We start from the raw sequence: 27,981 nt of genomic DNA, 5'->3' as shown, positions 1-27,981 counted from the left end.
GCCCAGTGGACTGCACCGCCGCCCGCGCCCGGGCCCCCGCCCTCGCCAGGCCGGAGCACTGATCGGGCCGGGGGCGGGTCCGGGTCCGGGTCCGGGTCCGAGGCGGGTCCTGGCACTACCATGCGGGGCGAGCTCTGGCTCCTGGTGCTGGTGCTCAGGGAGGCCGCCCGGGCGCTGAGCCCCCAGCCCGGAGCAGGTAGGACTGGCCAGAGTGGGCCGGTGACCGAGGGGCGGGAGGGGCGGACAGGTGTGGGCAGGAGCTTGTGCGGACCGGCTGGTGATGTCCTTGTGGGGGTATTGTCTGAGGGGCCAGGAGCTCTGTGGGCTGCATTCAGGTGGACAGGGACCCACTGCCCCAAACACATAGGGTACGTGTGCGAGGCTAGAGGCTTCAGACACAGATACCCCGACCCTCTTTCCCTCCTGGAAGGAGATTTGAGGGACCCTAGGAGAGCGGGGCTCCATGAAGCAGTGGGCTCCAACCCCAAAGGGGACAACGGGAGAGTCATGGGGACTCCTGGCCATCCCAGGCGAGGCTGGGTTCTGATGAGCGGATGGGGAACCCGGGCGAGGTTCCCGCTTCATTTTTTCCTCCCTTTTCTCTTCCCTGTCCCCACCCCAAGCTGATCCAGCCCCCTTCCGAGTCGGGTTTGGGGACTGGGTGGGACAGCCAGGGGAGGGTAGAAACCTGGCATCTCCCCTAGGCAAAGCAGCCTAACTCGCCTTCTCCTCCTCTTCTGGTACCAGGAGAGAGGCCTGTGCACCCATGAAGAGGCAACTTACTGTTCCCCTATCCAGCCTGGAAGGTCTCCTGTCCCTCCCTCCTTCTTTGCCCTTCTGGCTTACTCTGGCTCTAGATGTGGGGAGGGGGCTCCTATCCTGCACACTCTTCTTTTCCCCACACCAGCTCCCCAACACCTTTCCCACCTGGAAGTTCTTTCTGAGATCTACCTTAAATTCCTCATGTTGTAGAAGGAGGACCATTTTTCAACACATTAGTTTTCATTCTCTCATGCACCTAGACTTTCTCTGGAGTTGGGAAGATGGTAATTCACAGCCAGGCCTCTTGACAGAGAGAATTGAGAAGAGATCTGTGCTTTTTCGGCATGGATGCCCTTCGGATGGGATGCAGCGGCAGGAGGGAGAGGTTGGCAAGGGAGTGGTTGGGCTGCTGTTTAAGTGACAGAACGAGTCAGGGACAACGTTCTTAATTTGAATGGTCCCAGTGTGTAACTGGGACAGGCCTGGGTCCCATCCTCTGGGGTGTTGAGAAGGGAGATGGAGGCAGGCAAGGGCGGTGATGGCGGAAGTGTGGACAGAGTTCAGTGGAAGCTGATGTAGCCAAGAGGCTGCTTGTGCAGAACCACTAGTTTGAGGGGAGATGGCTCAGAGGGTGGTCAGAGACTTGGCTTCTAGTCTCACCACCTCACTTGCTGTGTGACCTTGGGCAAGTTACGTTCCCTCTCTGGGCTTGTTGCCTCACTTATAAAGTGAGGCTGTTTGCAAAATGTTTGACTCTTGGTGGTGGGATTATGGGAGATCTTTTTTCTCTTTTCTGAATGTCTTTCCTTTTTAGATGTGTTATAATGCATACGGGTAATTGATAATTTTTTAAAAATCATCAATGTTAACAGAAAGGGGTTGGCGTTAATTTTTGAGGTTCTTTGCAGTCTTGACCTGGCATGATATTCTGAACTTGGGGCGTGGCTGGGTTGATGAGGGAGTGATCTGAACTCCTGATGGGGGTTAGGTGAACCATGGAGGGGGTTAGAGAAGGGGAATTCCGAGGTAACCAGGAGTGGTGGAGGGATGATGGCCAGACCCAGGCCTGGCTGAGGGCCACTCCTTCCATCAGGTTGAGACAGTCGGCACTTGGAAAGGCTAGGAAGAGGGGGGTAGGTGGAGACTTGAATCACATCTCTAAGTAGAGGAGACCCTGTCTTCTCGGCTTTGACAAAGATTCATCCAGGAGAAATGGACTTTCTTTGAAACACGAGGGATTGAGGTTAGACCTAAGGAAGCTAAGCAAGTCAAAGGGGGCAGCTGTTTGCTCTGAAACCTCCTTCTTAGGATGGAGGAGGGAGCACAGAGCCTGATTATAAACAGAAAGGATCTCAGAATATCAGAGCTGGAAAGGACCACAGCACTGAGTTCAAGATCTTCATTTGCAGACGAGGAAACCGAGGTCACATAGGGAGTAAGAGGCTGAGCTGAGGCAAGACTGCAAATCTCTGGACTCCCATTCCAGTGCTCTTTTCACAAGACCAGGCTGAGTTTGAAGGAAGGCCTGTGTGGAGATGTGGGAGTGGGACATTCTGAGGGAGGGAAGCTAAGGAGGCTCTGACTGATGGTGAAGCTTTGTGATCAGTGAAAGGACAGCTGGGAGCAGGACCTGGAGGTGTGCTGGCATCCAGCCCCAAGGCTCCATGTCCTGGCTGGGGGCCTCAGGAGGGAGCTAAAATCCCCCCGCTCCTTGATGGATGGGCTTGTTTGGTGGAGCCTTGAAACTTCATCCATCATTAAAACAGAAGCAGGAAAGAGAAGACAAGCAACCTAAAGATAGAGTCAGGTGGCCTGGGAGAACGAAAGAATCTGACAGACAGACGGACAGGCAAGAAGGGTGTGTAAAAATGGCATGGGGATGGCGTCTGATGTCCTCTAACTTCACAAGGGGGAAGGAGAATCCAGATCAACAGCCCAAGGCTGATTCCTATGAAGGTGGAGGTCAGGCATGCCTCTTCTCTCTTCCATCTTTACCAATTCTGACACCAACTGTCCCTCCCACGGCACTTTCTACTTCTGTGCTGGGTTCGATAATTCATTGCAATGGTCACACAGAACTCACAGATGATACTCATGATTATGGGGTTTATTAGGGAAGTAACAGGTTACAATTCAGGTTGAGGAACACTCAGGATACAGTTCTTCATCAGGACAGCCTCTTCCTGACTGTGCTCTCAGGCACTCCTCTCTCTGGCCTTCGGCCTCTGCCCTTTTTGGGCAAGTATTACAAAGCTCTTTTAGCTCTGCCGATAAGTGCCCAGAGGCATCCCACTCCTCCAGTAAGCCTCGGCCCAAAGGCGCTCAGCTTTCTTGCTCCGTGGCCTGGAAGCCCATTGCGCTGTCTCCTGCGGTTCTCTCCTACCACCGTTTCTCTGCCACCGCTTCTTGCCGTCCCCAGTGTTACAGCTCTCTCGGTAGATTCCCAGTGCAGAGATTCCAGGTCCAAAGGGCACACTCTGCTCTTGGCTTTCTTTCCTTGATGATGGTGGGATCTTTTCTCTCCTGCCTCTGGGATGGCTCATTTCAAGCCCAGCGGGATGGCAAAACTGACCAATCCCCTTGTTAGGCCACAATCACTCTATTTGCACAGCCCCACCCAATCACTTGGATGTGAGTTAAAAGACCATGGCAAGAAAGGCCACAAAAAGTGATCCATCGCACCACAGGGTATGCAGCAGAGGGAGGCACTGAGGGTTTGCCTGTGTAGAACCGGAGGCACCTAAAATAAGCATAGAAGGAAGAGGCAGCTGAGAGTGGCATCCTGACCTGGGAGTCTGCAGGCCAGGTCCAGCACCAGCCCTGGTGACCCTGGCAACTTCCTCCTTTCTCTGAGCCTGGGCTCCTCTTCTATAAAATGGGGGTTGTCTCGAGGGCCCCTTCTAGCCATGATTCTGCTTTCAGTCTCCTCCTTGTCCACTGGGGGCTTCTCAACGAACTGAGACTACGATCTAGACTTCTTACGGGGGCCACCAGACAGTCTCTCCACCTTCTCTTGCTCTTCCAGGTCATTCATTCATTATAGACCCCAGCCACCTGGCCTTTCTGTCCCTCAACACACCCCAGTTTGCTGTCCCCTCTGATCTTCAGATAACTGGCTTCTTTTCATCCAGGTCTCAGCTCACGGGTCACCTCCTCAGAGAGGCCCACCCTGATGGCTGTGTCTAGAGTAGCGACAGCCCTCAACCCTTTCCTTTATTTTCTTCATAGCACTTTCCACTATCTCAGACTGTTTTATTTGTCACGTTGTTCATTTCATAACATGTCTTTCCTAGCTAGAATCTTCATGGGCACAGGGCTTGGTTCTGTCTTGTTCCCTGTTGTATCCCAGCACGCAGCACAGTGCCTGGCACACGGTAGAGTCTCAATAAACGTGTACTGAGTGAGTGAATGAATCAGAAGTGGTCACAGACTCCAGGCTGTCCCTCAGGGAAACCCTCAGGTAATGGAGCCCTTCTCTCCTCTCCTCTCCTGAGCTATCCCGCAGTCCTTCCCTGACCCTTCCTTGTGCCTCCCTCCCTGACCACGTAAGCTTCCTCAGTGGGTCCCTGCCTGCCAGTGGGAGGGGAGGGGGTGTAGCTGGGGGCTTTGTAACTTAGAGGCAAGACTTCAGCTCAGGGTCTGGAGCCTTCCCCAGGCCCCTTGGAAAGTTGGTCCCTGCATGAAACCCAGGGGGACTTTGCTTGGTGCTTTGTGTACATTATTTGTTAGAGACTCAAAATGATCCAAGCACAGGTTTTATCACTCCTATTTTACAGATGAGAAAACGGAGGCTTACAGAGATTATGTAATCTGTCCAATGTCACAGTCAGTAAGTGGGAGATTCAGCGTTCAAGTCTGAGCTTGTCTGATTCTGAACCTGTGCTCTTTTGTTGCTATGGTATTACAGTGAGGATTTCCAGTGGGGCTGTTCCCCAAGGGAGGGGTCTTTTCAGCCCTGTGTATCTCAGGCATCAGGGCATTTAAAGATTCCTTCCTTTCCTTCCTTCTGTCCTTCCGTCATCAGTGTGTACATACTGAGCACTTGCTATATGCCAAGTCAGACGCTGGGAGCATCGCCCTCCTGGAGCCTACGGATGCGCAGGTAGTGAGAATGCACCTGGATAAGAGCTGGGATGGTGCTCAGGGTTGGTCTGCACAGAGCAGGGGCATCCAGCATTCGGAGAGAGGGGGACAGGTGTCAGGGGAGGCTCTGGGAAGAAGCGACATCTCATGAGACTTGAAAGGTGAGCAAGAGCTCCTCAGGGGAAAGGTTTATAGAGCAGAGAGGTCCTGGCTGAGAAAACTGCATGTGTGAAAGCCCCACAGCCAGAGGGAGCAGGGCTGAGGCATGGAGAGGGCTTATAGGCTTAGGGAGGGAAGAGGCTAGAGGAATGGGTAGGGATACGGTCACGAAAGGTCTCGAATGCTGGGCAGAGGAGCTGGGGCTTCAGCTAGAGGGCCCTGCGAGTGAGAAGCCTGCCAGATGGAATCAAGTTTGTCTTCTAGACAATTGCTCTGGCCAGGGTGTGAGAGACTGGCTTGAGGGTGTTAAGGGTGGAAGCTGGGAGACCCGTTGGGAGCCGAAGAAGAGAGGTGATGGTGGCCTGGACCGAGCAGTGGCCGTGGGGCTGGAGAGATTTAGGAGGCTGGAATGACAGGCTTGGGTGATGGGTGGGATGAGGGTAGCTCCACCCAGCTCTGGGGTGGCACAACCTGGCCTCCTGGACATCAGTCTCACTGCCCCCTGCCCCAGAGCAGAGCAGTGCCACACTAGAGGGGCTGGGGCACCGCTGCTGGGCTGCCCACTGCATTCCAGTGGTCACAGTCTCTGGGGAAGCTCCCAGGGTCAGACCCAATAGCCCCCAGTGCAGGGCCCTCCCAGAACCCAGCCCTCGTGCTGGCCTGCCTTGGGGCTGCCCCTGCACCTTAGGGAACAGCCTGGGGTTGCTGGTCACTTCTTACCGCATTTTCTGTCATTATCTGCAAACCATAGAGCAGGCTGGCCCGAGTTCAAATTCTGCCTTGAACTAGTTGTGTGACCTTAGGATGTTTCTTAACTGCTCTGTGCCTGAGTTTCCTGAACTATAAAATGGATTTAACACCAATACCTATCTCATAGGAGTCCCCGGGTAGTGCAAATGCTTAAGCACTCGACTACTAGCCGAAAGGTTGGTGATTGAAACCCATCCAGAGGCACCTCAGAAGACAGGCCTGGCGATCTGCTTCCGAAAGGAGGCCTTGAAAACCCTACAGGGCAGTTTTACTCTGCATACAGAGGGTCGCCAGGAGTTGGAATCGATTTGACGGCAGCTGACCACACAACAGCCCCACCTCGCTCACGGGGTTCTTGCCGGCATCAGATGAGTTAATGTGCTTAAAGCACTTGGAATAGTGCCTGGCACATAGTAAACATTCTTTTAAAGTTAACTATCATTTGTGTTATCACTATTATTATGACACTCCTCTAGTCTGTACTCTACTTGAGGCCCTGAGTGAATGAATGAACAGCTTGTGTTCTGGAAGCTTCTTGCCATTCCACACAGTCAGGTACACTCTGACACGCACAGGGATGGAACAGGTGCTGGGAAGATGGAGCTCTCTGAGGGTAGGCCGAAGGTGGGGCAGGGAGTGGCCAAGAGTGGATAGGTGTGTAACATGTGTGAGCACCCAGGGAGGAGCGCCAAGGCCTTCCAGCAAGTCTTCTTTCGGTGCGTGCGTGGGCACGTGGGCCCCTACACACGCACATGTGAGTGACCAGCTGTGTTGGCTCCTTTCATGAGTTGTGGGGGTGAAGTCCTGTCCCAGCCAACTGGGAAAGGGAAGCGTGGCAGGGGACAGATGCAGTATGGGTCAGGAGGGTAAGAGTCAGGGCTGGGCCAGGGTAGGGCGTGGTTCCTCGACAACCTCTCTCTCTCTCTCTCTCTGTCTTGCCCTACCCTCTTTCATGGAGTCTTTATCCCTGGCCCCGGTCCTGAGGCCTCTTCTATTTATAAAACAAAATTCATGTTTCTTACCTGACACTCATGACAGCCTACACTGTAGGCATGAAAGTCATCCCCATTTTCGTGATGAGGAAACTAGGCTTTCTAGGCCAACTGATGGGTCCAAGGTTGCACAGCTTGTGGGTGGCAGGACTGAGACGTCAGCCCAGGTGTCTTCTCCCTGCCCCGCTTCTGGCTGGGCTCCCCCTTCCTGCTCTCTCCCCAGACCTCCACCATCCAGGCACCCTCCTATGTCAGTTCCAGCTTTGCTGATGCCTGTAGATCCCTAACAGCCCCCCTTTGGGCCAGCTGAGCTTCTCCACTTGTTCTGCACATGCTCCCTCCCTATCCTGGCTCCTGCCCAGACCTAGGGCTGCTTACAGGAGGACCCAGGGAGCCAGGCGGACCAGCCCAGCACAAACAGTTCTGTCTCCAGAGGCAGCTGTCGGCCCCACCCAAGAGGGGCTAGCAGCCCTGGCTTGGGGTCTAGGCAGTGGGCAGGCTGCCTTCCCAGCACTGGCTCAGGTCCATCTGTGGGCAGCCAGTGGGCATCTTGAGAAGGGGGCCTGGGGACCATCCTTCTCTCCACATTCTCCAGGAGCATCTGGTTGTGATTAGGGGCAGAGAAGTAAGAGGGGGCCGGCAAGGGCCCAGCAGGCACCAGCAGCCAAGAATGACTTAATTGGATAAAATGTCTAATGACAAACCAGGGCCCCACAGCAGAAAGTCCTGGCCCCAACCCCAGGCCTGGTCCTGGCCACACCTGATTTCAACCTCTGTCCTTGCTGGCTCCCCAGAGTTACCCCCAGTATTGTGCTCTCAAGTCATGCAGAGACTGAGCGCCTACTGCTTGCTAGGCACTCAGGGTAGATATTTGAAGAAGATGGGGGGAGTCCTGGGAACTCAAGTCTACTGGGGCAACAGGCACATAGTCAGAGCACCAGTGGGTGCTTGGAGGGAGGTCACCACATCCAGGCGCTCTGGGGAATGGGGTGTGGCAGGCAGCAGTGGAGAAGGGCATTTGACACAGGAGTAGGCCTGGAATTAAAGAAGGCCACAGGTGGGGAATATCAGATCCACCTCTCTGGTGGCCTGTGTCTCATACACACATTCATAGTAGCTCAATGATATTGGATGTAAGTTGGAGTGACAAAATAAAGCACATCTTTCTGAAACAGAGAAGGATGGTTTTTGTGTCATTTAGAATAAGATTTACGACCTGAAGGAGCTGGAGAGAACATCCAGTCTAGGAATGGCTACTAAATGGCCTGTGCATGGCCCCTTTCTAATTCTGTGCCCACAGTAGACATTGCTAATTGATCATGACAGTCTTTCCCACTAAACACAAACAGAGCCTCTGAATTCTCAATTAAAGTGCTTCTGGTTGTCACTAATTGATTGGAGGTGGCATCCGAGATGTATGAAGGGTGGCTGTTACTCTCTCTGTATTCGCTGAGGCCAACTGGAACTTTAAATCTAAATATCCTCTCTGACGCTGGCTGCAGATGCAGCACTTCTTCCTCTGACCCCAACCCCAGAGGTAGGTTAGATCCCACAAGTTAAAGGGCACAGTCCTCCAGTCTGCCAAGTCTACCCAAGACTTCAGACTCCAGGCACAAGTTTGGGGTCCCCACACACCTTCACTTCTGACCCAGTGGATACAAATTTGGGGATTTCTATCACCCCTCGTTGTTGTTGCTGGGTGCTGTCAAGTCAATTTTGACTCATAGTGACCCCATATGACGGAGTAGGACTGCTTCATAGGATTTCCTAGGCTGTAATCTTTACGGAAGCAAATCACTAGGTCTTTTCCCACAGAGCCGCTGGGTGGGTTCCAACTGCCAACCTTTCATTTAGCAGTCAAGTGCTTAACTGCTGTGCCACCAGGGCTGCTTTATCACTCCCTAGAGTTCGATAATTCAGTAGAATGACTCATAGAACTCAAGAAAGTGCTATACTTAGGATTACAGCTTTATTTCAGCAAAAAGAATACAAATGAAGAGACCCATGGAGCAAAATCCATAGGACCCATAGGGAGAGTTCTCAATATAGAGCTTCTATGCCCCAAAAAGGGACCCGTCATCATTGTCTTTCAGTGATGTCTTTCACCAACCAGGAAACTCACCAAGCTTCAGTGTCCAGAGCTTTTATTGGGGTTCTGTTATGTTGGCCCTGGTGGCACAGTGGTTATGAGTTTGGCTGTTAACCAAAAGGTTGGCGGTTCGAATCCACCAGCTACTCCTTGGAAACCCTATGGGGCAGTTCTACCCTGTCCTATAGGGAATCAACTTGACGGCAATGGGTATTACGTAGGCAAGAAGCCCTGGTGGCTCAGTGATCAAGCTCTGTCACATGGGGTTGCTATGAGTTGAAATCAACTTGATGGCACCTAACAACAATTATGCAGGCATGATTGATTGAATTACTGATCATGTGTTTGAACTCAATCTCCAGCCCCCCTCCCCAGAGTTGGGCTGATATCATGTGGTGGGTCTTTGTGGCCAGCACAGACAGTGCCCACCCAACAAGAGTCATTCATTAGCATAAACCCTCAGGTGTGGTCTGGAGTCCTCATGGATAACAAAGACTCATATCACTGGGGAAATTCCAAGGGTTTAGAGGTTATCCCTCAGGAATGAGGACCCTGCAAGATGATAACCTATTTGCTATCCTTGATTGTCTCTAATCTCCTTGTTTTATAGGGAAGTGACTTGGTTAAGGTGTTTGAAGATAGTGATAGAACTAAAGCAGTGGTTCTCAATGAGGCAGGGGAGTGGCGATTTTGTCTCCTAGGAGACGTTTGGCAATGTCTGGAGACATCCTCAGTTGTTACAATCTGGGAGGTGGGTGCTACTGACACCTAGTATGTAGAGGCAATGGATGCTCCTAAACATCTTATAATGCACAGGACAGCCCCCACAACAAATTATCCAGCCCCAAATCTCAATATTGCTGAGGTTGAGAAACCTTGCATTAAAAGAACTCTGCTCTCTGGCTTCTAGTCCCCCGAATTCCCTGGAATATGGAATTATGTGCTATTTCTGGCAGAGAAATAAGGAACTGGTTTGGAGGGTTCCAGGGCAGTGGTTCTCATCCTTGTCTGCAGTGCTCTTTAACTCCAGGGTTTCTCAAAAACTCCCCTGGGGAGCTTTTAAGAATCCAAATGTCCAGGCCACACCATAGACCAATTACATGAGAACTGGGGTGGGACCCAGACATCAGGAGTTTTAAAGCTCCCCTGATGATTCCAGCTGAGGTTGGGAAGACAGTAATCACCCCTTTAGAGGCAGATCCACCTGGGTTTGAAACTTATCTCCGTCTCTAACCAGCTGTGTGTGTGATCTTCTTTAATATCTGTGAGCCTCTTGTTTCCTTGTCTGCAAAATGGGGAGAATCATATCTACCTGGAGGGCTCGTGTGATGATTAAAAGGGTTGTGCATGCAAAGTGCTTGGCACAGAGCTGGGCACACGGCTCTCGGTACATGCTGGGCATCTCCCAGCTGGTTGCTCAAGTATTGCAAAACTCAACAGTGGCATGCTGTTGGGCTTCTGCGGAGTAAGTGGGCTATTCTCCCTCCTGGACCTTCACTCTGAACTGCTGGGACTCCGTTTTCTGTCCCCTTCCCCCAGGTCAGGATGCAGGCCGAGGCCCTGGATGGGCCACCAAGGGCACCACGCAGGGCTGGAGGCGGAGAGCCCGGGAGAGCCCTAGGCTGGTATCGGAGCCGGACAGGACCCAGCTGAGCCAGGACCTGGGCGGGGGCACCCTGGCCATCGACACGCTGCCGAACAATGGGACCAGGGTGGTGGTGAGTCCTGGAGGAGTGTGGAGGGGGAGGGAAGCCAGGAGTGCGGGGCTTTCCTGTGGGGCATGTATGCTTGTCAGACACACAAATCACAAATCCTTGGAGTGGAGAGAGGGATTCCAGGGGAGAGGATGGAAACAGGGCCCAGCGTGGGTCATAAAATCATAGCATCTCACAGCTTCATAGGCTGCCTCCCTCCTCCTGACCCAGAGAGGTGAAGTGACTTGCTCAAGGATGCACAGCATGGTCATGGCAGAGCTGAAACCAGAGCCCAGGGTTCGTGATACTGGACTCTTCCATTTCCTAGGGCTTCGACTTAGTCACCTCCCCAGCTACCAGCTCTGGCCCCTCCCCCATCCCATTGCTGCCCCATCTACAGACTATGTGGCCCAAGAGGGTCCGTGGCTGCAGAGGCACAGGCTGCTCAGCCTAAGGGAAGGGCACTCTGAGTGGGAGAGAAGAGAAAGTAATGACGGTGAAGATGGAGGAATGAACTCCCTTTGTCTTGGGGCTATTCTAGGGGGCAGTGCAGGGAGGAGAGGGTCAAGCGGACCAGAAGCCAGGAGGAATACCATCCTTACAGCGTCTGGCCTTGATCTCCGGGAGGCCGACGGAGGCCTCTGCGTGTCTGTGGGTGACTATCATCGTGTGTTTCTGGGGGGGGTGTGTCTGAGGGGTTTGTGTATTCTGCACCTTTGCTTGTATGTGTCTGTCACTGTGGACTGTTCGTGAGGGTCTATGATGACTGTGAGGTCCTTGGGTGGTACAAATGGTTTGCACTCAACTACTAACCTAAAGGTTGGCGCCATGGAAGAAGGGCCTGGTGATGTGCTTCTGTAAAGACTGCAGCCCAGAAAACCCTATGGAGCAGTTCTGTACTGTAACACATGGGGTTGCGGTGAGTCAGAATTAACTTGATGACAGTGGGTTTTTGTGATGAATGTGCATGTGGCTGTGTGTGTAGGCAGGGAGCAAAGAGGGTAGATCCTCAAGACACAGAAAAACTGTGAAGCGAGAAGAAGCAACAAGGGGATATGCTTCTCGGTATGTATTTCTGTATGTTTTAATAGCTGTTTTTTTAAATCAAAGCAATACACGCAGATAGTCACAAAAGCTTGGCCCTGAAAGAAGAGCCAAGAAAGCTGAGAAACGTGGAGGACCATGACAAGCTAGAGCAGGAGGGAGAGGTTGAAGAAAAGGGGAGGGCCTTAGTATTGATGTTTTCTTTTACCTCAGATGCCAATGGGGCTTGACACAGCACTGTTATTTAAAAAATTTGTTTATTTAACAATTTGATGTTTTGTTCATCATGGATGTTTTTGCATTAATTTTAATTTTTAAAAAATAATTACATTCAAACGTTATTGATCCTGATTACTGAGTTTCTGGGAGGCCACTTCAATGTTACGCCTGAGGTGAGTGTCTTGATTACCTCACCCTAGTCTTGGCCCTGAGGCGGAACCTCAGAGAACGCAGCCCTGTTCCCTTCCCATTCTGCCCTGTCTTCTCAACCTCACAGAACCAAACAGCAAGGCAGCCACGGTGGGAGGATGGAGTGGAAGGCCAGGGCAGGAGGGGGGATCTGAGTAAGGGGCACTGGCAGCTCCCCTCACCCCCTGGACCATTGGTTGAATAACTGAGCACCTGCTCTGGGCCAGGTACCATGGTCAGGAGGGGTATGGTCCAGACTATGCAGAGAGGACCTTGTAGAAGAGAGCCACAGAGACATGGAATTCTGGAAGCAATTGCCTGTGGGCGTTCAGAAACGGAAGTGGGGATCATTGCGAGGCAGTATGGATTCAATAACACCAGGGTTTAAAAACCAACAACACAGATTCTCCAGCTCCACCCTGGACCGACTGGTTCAGAAACACTGGAGATGGAGCTTTGGAATTAGTTTCTTTAAAAGTTCCCCGAGTGATTCTGCTGGTGTGGGACCTTCTGATCTATAGCATCTCAAGCCGATTCAAAAGCTGATCTCCAGAACATGAGGACTTCTCGGGCATCGCCTGGCTGTCCTGGAGCCTGAGGCTCCCACCATCTCTCTTCTAGACAAGATGGAGAAATGCAGTTGGGGGTTTCATGACCCTTTCAGCAGCCACACACCCCTGGAAGGAGGCCCCTCTCGCTGCCTGAGGGGTTGTCCTGAGCTCTGCCCTTCCCACCATTTTTACTGACGATGTGGAGGAAGCCCGAGAAGATAGGAGGATTGGGCTTTCAGAGGTAACTCAGCTGGAAGAGAGAGTTCAGAAAACATGTCAGGAACCTGGAAGACCTCTTCCCAGGCTGGAATGATCATCTTCTTCGAGTCAGATGAAACTTCCAGGATAAATATAAATTCTGGCACTTAGGTTTAAATTGAGTTGGGAGAGATGTAGTTTAACAGCAGTTCATAAGGAGAAGACTTGGGGATTTTCATGGCCTGTGGGCTGTGCATGAGTCAGGAGTGTAGAGTAGTTGCCAAGAACAGAGGTGGGAAAGTCCATAGAGCTCGTGGAAACACATGGAAACCCATGGAATTCAGGGACCAGGGCTGGGCCTGTGGGAATCCTGTGGCGTATTCCCTGGCCTGACCACCACTGGTGGTTTGTGCCCCCCTTTCAGATGGTTATCTAGAAACCAGAGGAGTCCTGGGGAGAGCAGCCAGGATGGTGAATAGACCTGGGCCCTTGACCCAGGAGGAACAGTTGAAGGAGTTTGGGATATTTAGCCTGCGTAGAGAAGGCTCTAGTCATGGCTGTTTTCTAATAGCTGCAGGGCTGTGACTGGGGCAGAGGGAATAGACTCTTTATCTCCACAGCACTTATCACTCCCTATGTTGAATTATCTATTTATTTGGTTGTATTGCCTGTCTTCCCTCTGGAAGGTAAGCACCATGAGAGCTGGGGCAGTGCCTGGCACCTGGTAGGTGCTCCTGGTTTGAATGAATGAAAGAAACAGGGATCACCTTCTCCGCTGAGGCTTCCAAGGACAGGGTTGTTGAAGAGAAGAGGTTCTGCACTGCATGGCTGTTGCTGGAGGAGAGGTTCTGCACTGAGTGGCTGTTGCTGGAGGAGAGGTTCTGCACTGGGTGGCTGTTGCTGGAGGAGAGGTTCTGCACTGGGTGGCTGTTGCTGGAGGAGAGGTTCTGCACTGGGTGGCTGTTGTTGGAGGAGAGGTTCTGCACTGGGTGGCTGTTGTTGGAGGAGAGGTTCTGCACTGGGTGGCTGTTGTTGGAGGAGAGGTTCTGCACTGGGTGGCTGTTGTTGGAGGAGAGGTTCTGCACTGGGTGGCTGTTGTTGGAGGAGAGGTTCTGCACTGGGTGGCTGTTGTTGGAGGAGAGGTTCTGCACTGGGTGGCTGTTGTTGGAGGAGAGGTTCTGCACTGGGTGGCTGTTGTTGGAGGAGAGGTTCTGCACTGGGTGGCTGTTGTTGGAGGAGAGGTTCTGCACTGGGTGGCTGTTGTTGGAGGAGAGGTTCTGCACTGGGTGGCTGTTGTTGGAGGAGAGGTTCTGCACTGGGTGACTGTTGTTGGAGGAGAGGTTCTGCACTGGGTGGCTGTTGTTGAAGGAGAGGTTCTGCACTGATAGTTGTTGAAAAGAAGAGGTTCTGCACTGGGTGGCTGTTGTTGGAGGAGAGGTTCTGCACTGGGTGGCTGTTGTTGAAGAGAAGAGGTTCTTCACTGGGTGGCTATTGAACTCAGTGGCCTCTAAGGACCCCTACTCTGACTCTCAGATTCACACACATATAAGAGAACATTGGTGCTTGCTCACATGCCAGAGCATGTGTGTGCTCACACCCACGACCTGGGTGGTCTGTGCCTGAATCCTCAGAGAGGGCTGAGTTTCAGCCCTACTCCACCTCAAACCCATTAGGCCTGATGATCACCCCCCTTCAGCACAGCCAGACCTCACTACCACCACCCCCACCACAGCTGTCTTAAAAAAACAAAGCAAAACAAAACAAAAAACTCAAAGCAGTTGCCTTGGAGTTGATTCCAACTCATGCTCATGGCAGCCCCGTGTGTGTCAGAGTAGAACTGTGCCCCATAAGATTTTCAATGGCTGATTTTCTGAAAGCAGATCACCAGGACTTTCTTCCGAGGTGCCTTTTGGTTAGCAGCTGAGCTCATTAACCATTTGCAGCACCAGGGATTCCTCCAGCTGTCTACCCGCCCCTAAACTGGGTAACGGGAAGCCTTGGCCTTGGCAGGAGCCCAGAAGAGGGGCCCAGAGACACCTACTTCTCAGTGTCTCTGGAAAGTGTCTCTGGTCAGCATCTTTGAGAGCTGGGCAAATCTTTGTGCCAAGCAAATCTGATCTAGACAGTGGCTTGGCAGCAAGGGGTAAGCAATTGGAGAGGAAAGTGGCAGGAAGGGGTGATTTCAGCAAGTTTGATTTGGTCTGTTTAGAGTTTTGTTGGGTCTCAACAGGAAAACACTTGCACTGTGCATCCATATCACAGCCTGCTTTGGGTCAACAGGAACCAGCTCTGGTTCCCTCTGCTCTAGGGCCACATCAAGGGGCTGAGGGCCATACCAATGGGCTGACTTTTTTTTTGCCTCCCCCACACCCACCCCAGTGCCCCCTCACCTCCCACCATTGTTCCTTCGGGCTTCCCTTCCAGCCCAGTCCCTCTTGCCTAGTCCCCTGAGGTCAGCCTTCCTACTCGGTCCCTTCTGTCCAATTCTTCTGCCCAGTTCCCCATCCAGGCCTTCTCTAGCCCAGCCCTCTCTGCCCATCTACCTCATGGCAGTGTTGCTTTATAGCTCAGAGCATCTTGCTTTGGAGGCCTTGGGGCTTCCAGCCCTGCCCCCATCCCAGGGTGAGCCAGCAGCTCTGAGGCCTCTGGTCAGAACCATCTCCTTCTCGGAGTTTATTCCTATACCCATTCCACCACCACATCCCAGTGGAAATAAGACTCTTGTCTGAACTCAAGCTTTTCAGAGATTTTCTACCAAGCCTAATCCTGAGGCCCTGGAGACGCTGGGATTTTTTTTTTTTTTTTTTTTTTGGCAGGAGGTTGTGTGTGTGGCGGGAGGGTGGGAGGGAGTTATAATGCTAAGTCAGAGACCCCGAAATGTGCCACAACTTGTTCTCTGGAAGGGGTGGCCTTGGACAAAGCTTCTTTTCCAGCCTGGAGATTTCCAAATCCTACTCCAAGCTTTTCTTGATTTCATGGTTCAAGTCTGGAGCCAGAGTTTGGGAGGAACCAAGCTTAAGGACATTCCAATTTGGAAGCTGGAAGGTCCCCTCCTTTACTCCATAGAAGACTCCTCACCTCCCACCCCCATCTTTCCCCCTGGCCCAACTTCCCTGAATTCCTCGCTCCTCTCTGGCCCAAGAAAACTTCCTAGCTCGTCCATCCACCACGGCAGGGCCCAGGCATGTGGAGGGACCCTGCCTCGGGGCAGGCATCACGTCACCCAAGGCAGGGAGAGGGATAAGTGAACGCAATGCCTCCTTGGTTTCTATAGCTTTCCAAAGGTGGCAAGTCCATAGCTCCTACAAAAGGAGACCCCCAGATCTAAGGGCCTGGGGAGATGGGACAGACAGACAGACTCTTAGCATACAGACACACAACGGCAAGCAGTGTACCCTGAAGAGCCCCACCGTACCAGTGTGCTCCAGGGAAGGGATCAGGGTGAGGAGGGTAGAGTATGGGGTGGATGGAGGGAGGGGAAAGTTGTGAGCCAAGTTTTGAAGAGAGAGAAGATCAGTGAGTTTGTGAGAGGAAAGGATGTCCAGGGAGGTGGAAGGTGGGATCCAGACAGCCAGCCTCCAGCGCTGTGGAAAGAGTCCCTGCTTGGCTCTGATGTGTACCAGCTGTGTGGCCTTGGGCCAGACACTTAACCCTTAGTTAATTGAGTCCGAAGTTCTGAGGCCCTGCTAGCCTCGGTTTTCCCAAACGGGATGGTTAATATTGATCTTACAGGGTTGAGATTCAAGAGCAAAATGTGGGGCACATGTTGGGTTCTCAGGCCACGCTGGCTACCCCTCCCCCTCTTGGTGCTCTGGAAGGTGCCACAGTGCCTTTCCTGGCTAGCTCCAGGCAATTTGTCTCCCACTTCCAGGCCCTCTTAATGACCCTTTTCCTTTCTCCTTGGGCAAGTTCCTTAAGCCCTCTGAGCCCATTTCTTCATTGTCAAACAGGGATGCCATAGTCTAAGTGCTGTTGCGAAAGTGTTGTCCAGTAATGTACGTAAAGGGCCTGGCACAGGGTTGGGAATGATAGGCATTAGCTGACGCTGAGTCAGGCTTTGGTCTAGAGTGACGAACCATCCCAGCTTTCCCAGGAAGATCCTGGTTTTGCTCCTGAACGTTCCAAGTCCTGGGAAACTCCTCTGTCCTAGGCAAACTGGAACATTTGGTCACCCTGTCGTGGTCCCAAGTAAGATAGATAGTGTGCATCCTTGTCAAGTCATCGTTCTGAGCCTCAGTTTCCTCATCTGTCAGATGGGACTGATAATACCTCGTACAGTTGTTTTGAAAATCGGATGAGCTAATTGGTTGAGGAAGTTAACCAAGAAGGTCTAGGAAAAAAGGTAACACTTTTTTTCTCCAGGCCTTACCTGGGAGTATAAAAATAGGACCGCAGTAACAAAAGAGAATTTCCTGACCTTGAAGCTTCAGGTACTACGTTTGATATCCTCACGACTCCACAAAATGTGGTGGGGACTAGCAGCATCAGCAAGGCCTGGGAGCTTGTTAGAAATGCAGAACCTCAGGCCCCTCAGATCAGCAGAACCAGAATCTGATTCTCAGGCGATTTATATGCACATCAAAGTCTGAAAAGCATTGCCTTATGCCAAACGCTTCAAAGCAGGGGAAATAATTCAAGACATGGAAAATGTATCTATAAATTCATCACAGTAGTATTTATAAGAGCATAAAAACTGGAAGCTACCTAAATGCCCAACAATAGAGAAGCAGTTAAGAAAACTGTGATTTTCCTTCTCAATGGAATGTCATGAAGCCATTACAGATGATGGCTAGAAAAGCCAGGTTAACACCGAAAACTGCTTAAGACATCATGAAAAGCAGCAAAAGCAATCCACAAAACTATATGATCAGTAGGATTATAACTATGTAAAAATATTTGCATAGGAAAAAAGACTAGAAGGAAATAGGCCAACATGGGACCAGATGAGAGATGGGGGAGACTGGGTTTTGTTTTTCCTTGTTGTTCTGATTCTCTGTGATAATATGATATATATTTTGCTGTCAAAAATCTCTGGTTGGCTGATGTCCCTTAAAAAATCCACATGTTGCATCAGCACCAGGATAAGATTGTTCTCCCATTTCCATGATGTGTTGGGGACATTAAGAAATGCTTTGGCATTCTAACTCACAAAAAAGACCAGACTTACTGGCCTGACAGAGACTGGAGAAACCCCAAAAGTATGGCCCCCTGACACCCTTTTAGCTCAGTAATGAAGTCACTCCCGAGGCTCATCGTTCAGCCAAAGATTGGACAGCCCCATAAAACAAAACGAGACTAATGGGGCACAACAGTCCAGGGATAAGGACTAGAAGGCAGGTGGGGACAGGAAAGCTGGTAATAGGGAACCCAAGGTTGAGAAGGGACAGTGTTGACATGTCGTGGGGTTGTTAACCATTGTCAAAAAACAATATGTGTACTAACTGTTTAATGAGAAGCTGTTTGTTCTGTAAACCTTCATCTAAAGTACAATTAAAAAAAGAAAGAAATGCTTTGGCCAGAAAGCCAATCCACACCATCCTTCCAAGCCTGGTCCAATACCCTCCCCACTCCCCATATCCAGGGCCTTCTTAGGGCAGCCTCACCCACACTGACATCTCCTATCCTGGGCCCTCAGCATCAGTGCAAGAGCTCCTTTGTCTAGTCTGGGCCCCTCCCTCTCCAGGTAAACCATCATTTGTAATGGCTTCATGACATCCTACTGAGAAGAAAAATCACATGAGCACTTCTGTGATGACAAGTGTTCTGTGTGGGCTTCTTTTAACCTGAGGTGCGAGTACCTCCAGAGGGGCAGACGGGGCATTATTGGGCAGATACAGAAGATGAGGGAAAATAATAATAACAGCTGACGTTAAAGGAGCCCTTCCTGAGTGCTGGCCCCATTCTATGGCTTTATATTTAATCCTACCATGGAATAGGTGTTTCTAATAGTTTACGCCCTCCTTACCTGTGAGGGAACAGAGAGGTAAATTTTCTCACTCAAGATCACATAGCTAGTGAGACAAGAACACAGGTCTTACTGTTTTCAGAGTCCGAGCTCTTAACCACCATCTCCTTGGGGATAAAAAATGAGTGACATGTTGGTACAGACAGAGCAGTGCTTCTAGACCACTGCTTCTTAAATTTTAATGTACATAAGAGTCCCCTGGGAAGCTTGTTCAAATGTAGGCTCTGTTTCAGCAGGTTTGGGGCTGGGCCCAGGATTCTGCATTTCTAACACGCTCCCAGGTGATGCTGATGCTGCTGGTCCCTGGAGCACTGTTGGTTGGTCTGCTGGTCTTGTAAGACCTTACGGAACAGCAAAGGCAGGGATTGGGAGGCTGCCTCCCCCCAATAGACCCATCATTGCCTCCTGGGTTGGACCCAGCTGCTTGGAGTGCCATCCTGACAAGCCTCACTGGCCAAGCCTCTCCAGCAGTCCCTGCAGGGCGCCCTTGGTTGCCTGCCCCAGCATTTCCACTTGCCAGTTGGCTGGCATGTGACCGGCTGATGGTGACAGCTTAGCGGGAGTTCCTGTCCAGAAACGTCTTGAGCTCAGCCAAGGTAAATGCCTCCCCACTGTCAGAAATGAAGTGCCTGGCGGGGGCCTCCGAGCATGAATAATTGAGGTGGAAGAAGCATTGTAACAGCAGACGTTTAGGATGGAGCTGGAGATCATTTTGAGGAGGCAGCCTCCACAATCAAGACCTTTCCTGGAAAGGTCCAACAAAATTATCAGAATAGCTCCTGCTTATCAAACACCTGCTGTGAACAGGCACTGGGCTTAGAGCTTTACATTAGTATCTTTTGGCTAATTCTCACAAGAACTCTGCAAGGAAGGTTACTGATGAGGGAACTGAACCTCGGAGAGGAGAGTAATGTTTCCCACCAAACTACTATGTAACGGATGAGGGCAGTAGTGGTTCAATGGTAGAGTTCTTGCCTCTCATGCAGGAGGCCAGGATTCAATTCCCGGACAATGTACCTCTCAGCCACCACACGTCTGTCAGTGGAGGCTTGCGTGTTGCTATGATGCTGGACAGATTTCAGCAAAGCTTCCAGACTAAGGTAGACTAGGAAGAAAGGCCTGGCAGTCTATTTCCCAAAAAAAATCAGTTATTGAAAACCCTATGGATAACAATGGTCTGATCCCATTGTACCAGGGTCCCCATGAGTCAGGGTCAACTCGACAGCAGTCAATAAAAACATTATGTAAAGGAGCCTGTTTTTGAACTCAGGTCTGTCTGACTCCACAGCACATGCACTTGGTCCTATAGCAGTGGTTGTCAAATTGCTCTCCACGTAACCCTAAGCTTTCCCAGAGGTGCTTCACAGGCTGGGATAGAGGGTGGTGGACAAGGAAGTAGCCCAGCAGGCAGGGCTCTAGGCCCCTCTCTTTTCCTCCCCCAGAGTGACTTTACTTTGATATGCTTTATGTACTGAGCTTTCATGGAAGATTATTTGGAAGATAGGGTTTCATGGCCAAAAATGTTTGAAAACCACTGTTCCACATCAGGCTACTGCTCAAAACGAGTGTGGATTATTGACTAAGGCTTCTCGTGTGCATCTTGAGGAAAAGTGGCTCCCTTTGGTAGACTTGCCAAGTGGTCTGGTTCGTGCTACACTTGCTCCCTGATGCTCAGCAATTGTCAGGTCCCCCCAGTTATACCTTCCAGCTGAGGCTTCTAGCCTCCAGTCCACAGCGCCTGGAAGGCTGCTCTCTGGGTCATGGGACTTCCCTGCAGACGGCAGATGTCATGTGATGATGGGTTGTGAATCGTGGGAATTCCTCAGTCAGGTTCACTGCCAGGCACTGCCTCTAAATCCTTTTTAAAAAAAATTTATTGTTTATAAAGAAATGCTCATGATCATTAGCCATTAGAGAAATGCAGATCAGAACTACAGTGAGATATCATCTCACTCCAACAAGGCTAGCATTAATCCAAAAAACACAAAATAATAAATGCTGGAGAGGTTGTGGAGAGACTGGGACTGGTGGGAATATAAAATGGTACAATCACTTTGGAAATCGATTTGGCACTTCCTTAAAAAGCTAGAAATAGAAGTACCATACCATCCAGCTATCTTGCTCCTTGGAATATATCCTAGAGAAATAAGAGCCGTCACACAAATAGATATGTGCACACCCATGTTCATTGCAGCACTGTTCACAATAGCAAAAAGCTGGAAACAACTTAGGTGCCCATCAACGGACGAATGAATAAACAAATCATAGTATATCCATACAATGGAATACTACGCAACGATAAAGAACAAAGATGAAGCCGTGAAACATAATATGGAGGAATCTGGAGGTCATTATGCTGAGTGAATTTAGTCAGTCACAGAAGGACAAATATTGTATAAGACCACTATTATAAGAACTCAAGAAAAGATTTAAACACAGAAGAAAACATTCTTTGATGGTTACTAGGGTGGGGAGGGAGGGTGAGGGTTATTCACTAACTAATAGTAGATAAGAATTATCTCAGGTGAAGGGAAGGACAGCACACACTACAGGGGAAGTCAGCACAACTGGACTAAACCAAAGCTGAGAAGTTTCCTGAATACAATCAAACACTTTGAGGGACAGAGTAGCAGGGGTAGGGGTCTGGGGACCATGCTTTCAGGGGATATCTAGGTCAATTGGCATAACAAAGCTTATTAAGAAAATGTTCGGCATCCTCCTTTGGTGAGTGGCATCTGGGGTCTTAAAAGCTTGCAAGCGGCCATCTAAGATGCATCAATTGGTCCCAACCACCTGGAGTAAAGGAGAATGAAGAACACCAAAGACACAAGGAAAGTATTAGCCCAAGAGACAGAAAGGGCCACATAAACCAGAGACTTCATCAGCCTGAGACAAGAAGAGCTAGATGGTGCCCAGCTACCACCAATGACCGCCCTGACAAGGAACACAACAGAGAGTCCCAGATGGAGCAGGAGAAAGGTGGGGTGCAGAACTCAAATTCTAATAAGAAGACCAGACTAAATGGTCTGACTGAGACTGGAGGAACCCCGGAAAGCATGTCCCTTGGATTCTCTATCAGCCCAGTACTACAACAATTTCCGAGGCCAACTCTTCAGACAGGGATTGGACTGGACTGTGGGACATAAAATGATACTCGTGAGGAGTGTGCCTCTTAGCTCAAGTAGATACAAGAGACTAAATGAGCAGCTTCTGTCCAGAGGTAAAATGGGAAGGCAGAGAGGGATAGGAGCTGGTTGAATGGACATGGAGAATCAGCGGTGGAAAGGAGGAGTGTGCTGTCACAGTATGGGGAGAGCAATTAGGGTCACATAACAATGTATGTATAAATTTTTGTATGGGAGAATAACTTGAAATGTAAACTTTGTTTAAACTACAACAATAAAAAAATAAAAATAAAAAAATTATTGTTTAATGAGAAGCTAGTTTGCTTTGTAAACTTTCAACTAAAGTACAATAAAAAAATTTTTTTTAAAATTTTATTGTGGTGAAAATATGCATAACAAAACATACACCATCTCATCAATTTCTACATGTACAATTCAGTGACATTGATTACATTCTTCTAGTGGTGCAACCAGTTTTGCCATCCTTTTACAAATCATTCTACCACCGTTAACATAAACTCAGTGCCCCCTGAGCAAAAATTCCCCCTTTCCTCCTTTCTCCCACCCTTGGTAACCACTAATAAATGTGGTGGCTTCAGCCCCTAAGCCTCTGAAACATTTCAGCTCAGCCCCTCACAGCTGTCCTGCCACCAATTTCTCTGTTTCCCAACTCCACATTCCCAAGAAAGGAATCTGATTGGCTCAGGCTGTACAAGCTGTAGGTTGTGGGCTTCCAATAGACGGGCTGCCTTTGTATCAGGTGACCACCTCTGTCCAATCAGCCTGGCTGACGAAGCATAGGGTCATGTGGGACAGAATTTGGATGGGTGTGGTTACTCAGCAGGGCCTGTAGGTGGGTGGCAGAGGCCCTTGGGCTGGGGATGGGGCATCCTAAAACGTGTCTAGTACAAGGACTTCATTCTGAATATGACGTCACGTCTGGAATTTTAGTAGGCAGTGTTCTGTGTAACACTGGTATTCCAGGAGCATGAGAAATTCTAGACTGAGTGGCTGGTTCCAGAAACACCTAAATGGATGGGGACATTTTTAATTGCATCACTGATACTCTGCTCTGAGGAACTTGGATAAGGTCTGGTTTTACAAAGAACTAACCCCCCACCAAAAAAAAAAAAAAAAAAACGAAACAAAACCCATTGCCCTCAAGTCGATTCCAACTCATAGTGACCCTATAGGACAGAGTAGAACCGTTCCATAGTTTCCAAGGAGCAGCTGGTGGATTCAAACTGCCGACCTTTTGGTTAGCAGCCATAGCTTGCTGTAACTCTTAAGCACCGCACCACCAGGGCTCCATCACAAAGAACTAGGCAGAGACAATTGATGTAGGAAATAGAGGACCCCCACCCCAGATGGGGGCTCTTCTTTTTTATTCTGCAAGGCTTGAGTAGTTGGCAGAATTGTGACTCCCTGGGCATGTGGAAAAGGAGCCCTAGTGGTGCAGTGGTTAAGCGCTTGGCTGGTAACCAGAAGGTTGGCAGTTTGAATCCACTAGCTGCTCTGATGGAGAAACATGTGGCAGTCAGCTTCTGTAAAGATTTATGGCCTTGGAAACTCTATGGCACAGTTCTACAGGGTTGCTATGAGTCGGAATCGACTTGATGACAGTGGGTTTTGGTCGGTTGGGCATGTGGATAGATTGGAGGATACTGGCCAGACAGTCAAGACCTTACTCAGCTTTGTACATTGTAATTGACTCCCCAACATACGGTTTACCTTACCCCCTTGTACATCAGGAATGGCATTTTGGAAGTTGACTCCTTGGTAACCCCATCCCCCAGCTAATGTTTGGATGAGGCTTAAGCTGCTGAGTATCTGGTGTTCCCCTGGCTATAAATTAGTCCAGAGATGGGCACGTGACGCAGATTGGCCCAGTCATCTTGAAAGGAAGTACTTTCAGTCAATGGTTGGGTAGTTGTGCACTTTCCCTCTCCTGCTGCCCATATACCTGGATGCACAGGGTCAGTTGCCACTGTCAGCCATCTTGTGACAGAAAGTGAACCAGCCTTATAACGAAGTCCATGCTGAGAAGAGCAGAGGAGAGAGACTTAAAGAACTTCTTCTTTTTTTTAAGAACTTGCTCTTGAAGATCATTAAGCCACATTCCCAATCAACCCTGATGTCATGAATATTGGCTTTTGTCCACTCAACTTCCATTCACCCTTCCTAACTGAACCGTGACCCTTAGTTCTAGTGGGGGATCTGATTGATTTAAGCCAGTTGGGCATGCCCTGGTGCCTGTGATAGTCCAGGAGTGATTCAGATGGCCCAATCAGACTGAAGGGAAGGTCTTATATTCCACGCTTGGTTAGAGGTCTTTTTCTTTGAATGTGAGTAAGGAAACACATTGCCTCAGTTGCTGCAGGCAGCCATCTTTGGACCATCGGGCAGTCAGACTTAGAATGATGCTCTGATGACATCAGAGTCATTGGCATTCTGCACCTGCTGCCTTTCAGTCATTTGATCTAATAAATTTCTTTCATGTTGAAGCTGGGTTGAGCCATGGTTTCTCTTACTTACACCTTGAAGCATCCCGTTTGTCAGCTCAGAGAAGAGCATGGGGAATCTGGAGACATCTTCCTGTGTCTAGAATATTCTAGCTATATGAAGCGCCCATGGACATGGATTCCCCGAGGAGGCAGCTGGTTCCTTCACAAGTGACTTTTGTGTCACTTGCTGTCAGTGATCGGGGAAGGATGTTCTCCGTGTCAGGGCCACACTGCATGTTTTCAGCACAGCCTCCAGCACCATCAGCTGCAGAATCCTTGTGATTCAACTTCATTCAGATCCCAAACACCCACAATGTGCCAGGGCCCAAGCCCTCCTCTAGGTAGGTGCCAGGGTTGAGGAGATGAACCTGACACAGTCCCTGAGCGCGATCTTCCGTGAAGAAAGCCTGACAACCCTTCCAATGTGAGAGGCTGCAGGGAAGGGACTTTAACCAATGACTGCCAAGTGGCCCATGTCGCCTTCCTGTGGGCAGTTGACTAAGGATCTGAGAGACAGTAAGGAAAGGTCACTGTCTTTGAGTGTGACTAACCTGGTTCTTGTCACAGCCTCATCATTTATAGTCATGTGCTCTTGGGCCTCAGTTTCCCCACTTATAAAATTTGTACTGACCCCTAGGGCTGTCATGCAGAGAAGAATATGGAATGCTCCGCACATGACAGTTGGAGCTCTGCAAATGCCAGCTTCCCTTCTTCTTCATCTCAGTCTCGTGGGTGCTCCCTCCATGGATTAATTGGTCCATGGCTCTGCCTGGAAATGATCCCCGCTCCGAGTTGCCCCCACCTTTCTAGGCTGCACCCATCCCCATGTAGCCTCCCTGGGCCAGTGCTCTGAATGGATGCATCTCCTGACTTCACTGTCCTGGGCATAACCAAGGCCACCCCGGGCCAGTAGAGGTGGTTTCTGGGGGTCTGTTTGGGACTTGTGGCAGAGTCTGCCTGGCGCTTCCCCCTTGGCAGGCCAGCTGTACTTGGCACTTTTGAGACCTGAAGCAGAGCTTTGGCTCTGCTCTGCCTGGCATGAACAGGGGGTCCTCAGGTATGGAAGCCCTTGCTGTCCTTGGCATATGCAGATTCGTTGGAGAGATTATCTGCCTAGGAGCTAGAGGCAGCAGCTCCTTTAATTTCTGACTCTCCTTGAGTCAGAATAGACTAAAACTCTGTGTCAGTTAAGAGGTGCCATTGGAGGGCTCCTTGGGGAACTCCAAGAATGAGAGGATTCTGTCCAAGAACCCTCAAACGTCAGTGTTGAGACACACGGCCCAAGGGACAGTTTCTTAGGTGAGGCAGGGGCAGAAAGAGACATGTCAGCATCTGCTTAGGCTCCACAACTGCAGAAGAGTGGTGTCTGTTCAGGGCCCTCGAGTCAGACGCTTGGAGGTTTGGCAAAACCTCTCACAGTGTGAGAACCAGGAAGCCGGCTGACTGACACCAGACCCTTCCATCAGCCTCAAAGCGGTGGCTTTAAACACAGGCATGCTCCAGTTCCAAGCTGTCTTCAGTTGATCCCAGCCATACCTGAGAGCACCTGTTCACCGTCGCTGCTGTCCTGCTTTGTTTGATAACACGATCCCCTCCTGGTCACTAGAACATATGGTGGAAGCAATAAAACAGGTAAAAGACCAGCAGGCCTTCTACTAACTATGCTTTGTGGTCTTTCATTTGTTCAAGTCCTCCAGCTGAGCATGTACTCTGTTTAAACGATGGGCTGAATAGCATCTAAACTTGGTTTCTTTCTTCAGACAAAACGTTTAGGCTAACTGATCGTTATAGATTGAATTGTGTCCCTCCAAAAATATGTGCTGGAATCCTAACCCCTATACCTATGGATGTAATGCCATTTGGAAATAGGGTTTTCTTTATCATGTTAATAAGGCAATTTTCAGTGTAAGGTGTGTTTTAAACTTACTCACTTTTGCGACATAAAAGAGCAAATTAGGCACAGAGAAGCAAGCAAGCAAGCACAGAGGGGAAGATACTGCCATGTGGAGATCGCGAGGGAACGTGGAGAAGAATACTGGAGAAACTGAGATGGGATTTTCCTCCGGAGCAGACTAGCAGAGCCTTCCCCTAGAGCTGGTGCCCTGAACTCAAACATCCAGCCTCCTAGACTGTGAGAAAACAAATTTCTGCTTGTTAAAGCCACGCACTTGAGGTATTTCTGTTATAGCAGCACTAAGAAACTAAGACACTGATGCCCTTTAATAAAACACTCTTTTGTTTGAACTGGCAAAAAAAAAAAAAAAAGATACTCTCTAGTCTTGGCTGTGGCAGACAGTCCCAGCTGAGCCTAAACTGGCTTCAGAGTTGGGGTCCTGCAGAATGTCAGATACACTGTGTTTGTTCAGGGGCCTCTATATTTTTTTGCTTCAAGGTGAATCCATGTGAATCCCAGGAAGTAGGCTGGGGGACATCAGACTCTTCTGGGGATTTCTGTGGGCCTTTCTTTGCATGGTTGGTATGCACAGAGTTTTGTTTCTTGGCAAGTTTTTTTTTTTTGTTTTTTTTTTGGTGGTAGAGGTCCCCAGCAGAGATAGGTGGAGATAGGAGAGATGGAGACCAAGGAGGAAAAGAGGTAGCATCTGGACTGGTTTAATCCTGGGTGAGGGGGTGAGAGGCAGAAGCTGAAGGAGCTGCTTTCCCGAGGGAAGCTGTAAGCTCTGGGATAAGCCCTGCTGCTTTGGTGCCTGGGGACAGAGCTGGAGGGCAGTGCATCCACTTGGAGGGCTGGTGGCTGTGGCAGCAATGGGAGGCAGCACCCTTGGCATGAGCAATTGCCCTCCCCCCAGGGGCAATGGCTTCAGGGTGGCTCCCTTCATAAGTAGAACCAGAAATCCAACAAGGGTGGGGCCCATGTGATGCTCATGAATAGCTTGCATGTGAGCATACGTGAACACAAATGGTGGGGGCCATTTGCAAGTGGATGGAGTCCTCCTTCAGCAAGGAGGGGCAGAAGGACAATAAGAAGGTGATGTTTAAGCTGAGCTTAGAAAGAGCAGGGGGAGAAGGCAAGGAAGGTCATTCCAAGCAGGAGGACCAAAACACCCATTGCCATCAAGTCGACTCTAACTCAGCAACCCTATAGGAAAGTAGAACTGCCCCACAGGGTTTCCTAGGCTGTAATCTTTATGGAAGCAGACTGCCACATCTTTCTCCCATGGAGTGACTGGTGGGCTTGAACCACCAAGCTTTCGGTTAGCAGCTGAGAGCTTAACCATTCTACCACCAGGGCTCCTTGCAGGAGGACCAGCATGTGCAAAGGCATGAGTGACTGATGGTGACTTAGGACGGGCAGGGGCATCTGGTCTGGTGGGTGGGTGCACAGGATGCATAGCGGGATGAGAGGAGGGGTGAGAAGTGAAGATAGAGGGACCGTGGGGGTGGCTTATGGTGGACCATTGCATGCCAGGCTAAGAGGTTTGGGTTTTGTCTTGAGAGCAGTGGGGAGCCACAGATGGCTTGTAAGCAGAGTTGCATGGCCACACACATATTTCAGATTTGTTTGCCAGAGCTGTATGGAGGATGGATTAGAGGGGCAAGCAGTCTGGAGGCAAGAAGGTGGAACGCAAGGCAGTAGCGGTGGAAATAACCCCTCACCACTTTCTTAGCTCATTTCCCTCCAGCCCTGCCCTGACCCCA

General features: G+C 50.2%; 1 protein-coding gene across 1 annotated transcript in view; it reads left to right on the top strand.

Moving 5' to 3' along the window:
• The first annotated feature begins 115 nt into the window (after positions 1 to 115).
• PLXDC1 (plexin domain containing 1) overlaps positions 116 to 27,981 on the top strand; it is a 67,866-nt gene continuing 40,000 nt past the window's right edge. The window contains exons 1-2 of the mRNA XM_004378017.1: positions 116 to 196; positions 10,375 to 10,553. Of these exons, the coding sequence (XP_004378074.1) occupies positions 121 to 196; positions 10,375 to 10,553 (255 nt within the window). The 5' untranslated portion in view covers positions 116 to 120. The remainder of the gene's footprint in view (positions 197 to 10,374; positions 10,554 to 27,981) is intronic.

This window comes from Trichechus manatus, unplaced genomic scaffold, assembly GCF_000243295.1.
Source record: "Trichechus manatus latirostris isolate Lorelei unplaced genomic scaffold, TriManLat1.0 scaffold00054, whole genome shotgun sequence".
NCBI lineage: Eukaryota > Metazoa > Chordata > Mammalia > Sirenia > Trichechidae > Trichechus > Trichechus manatus.
Note: the sequence above shows the minus strand (reverse complement) of the source record. Positions and strands in the feature narration are given on the sequence as shown.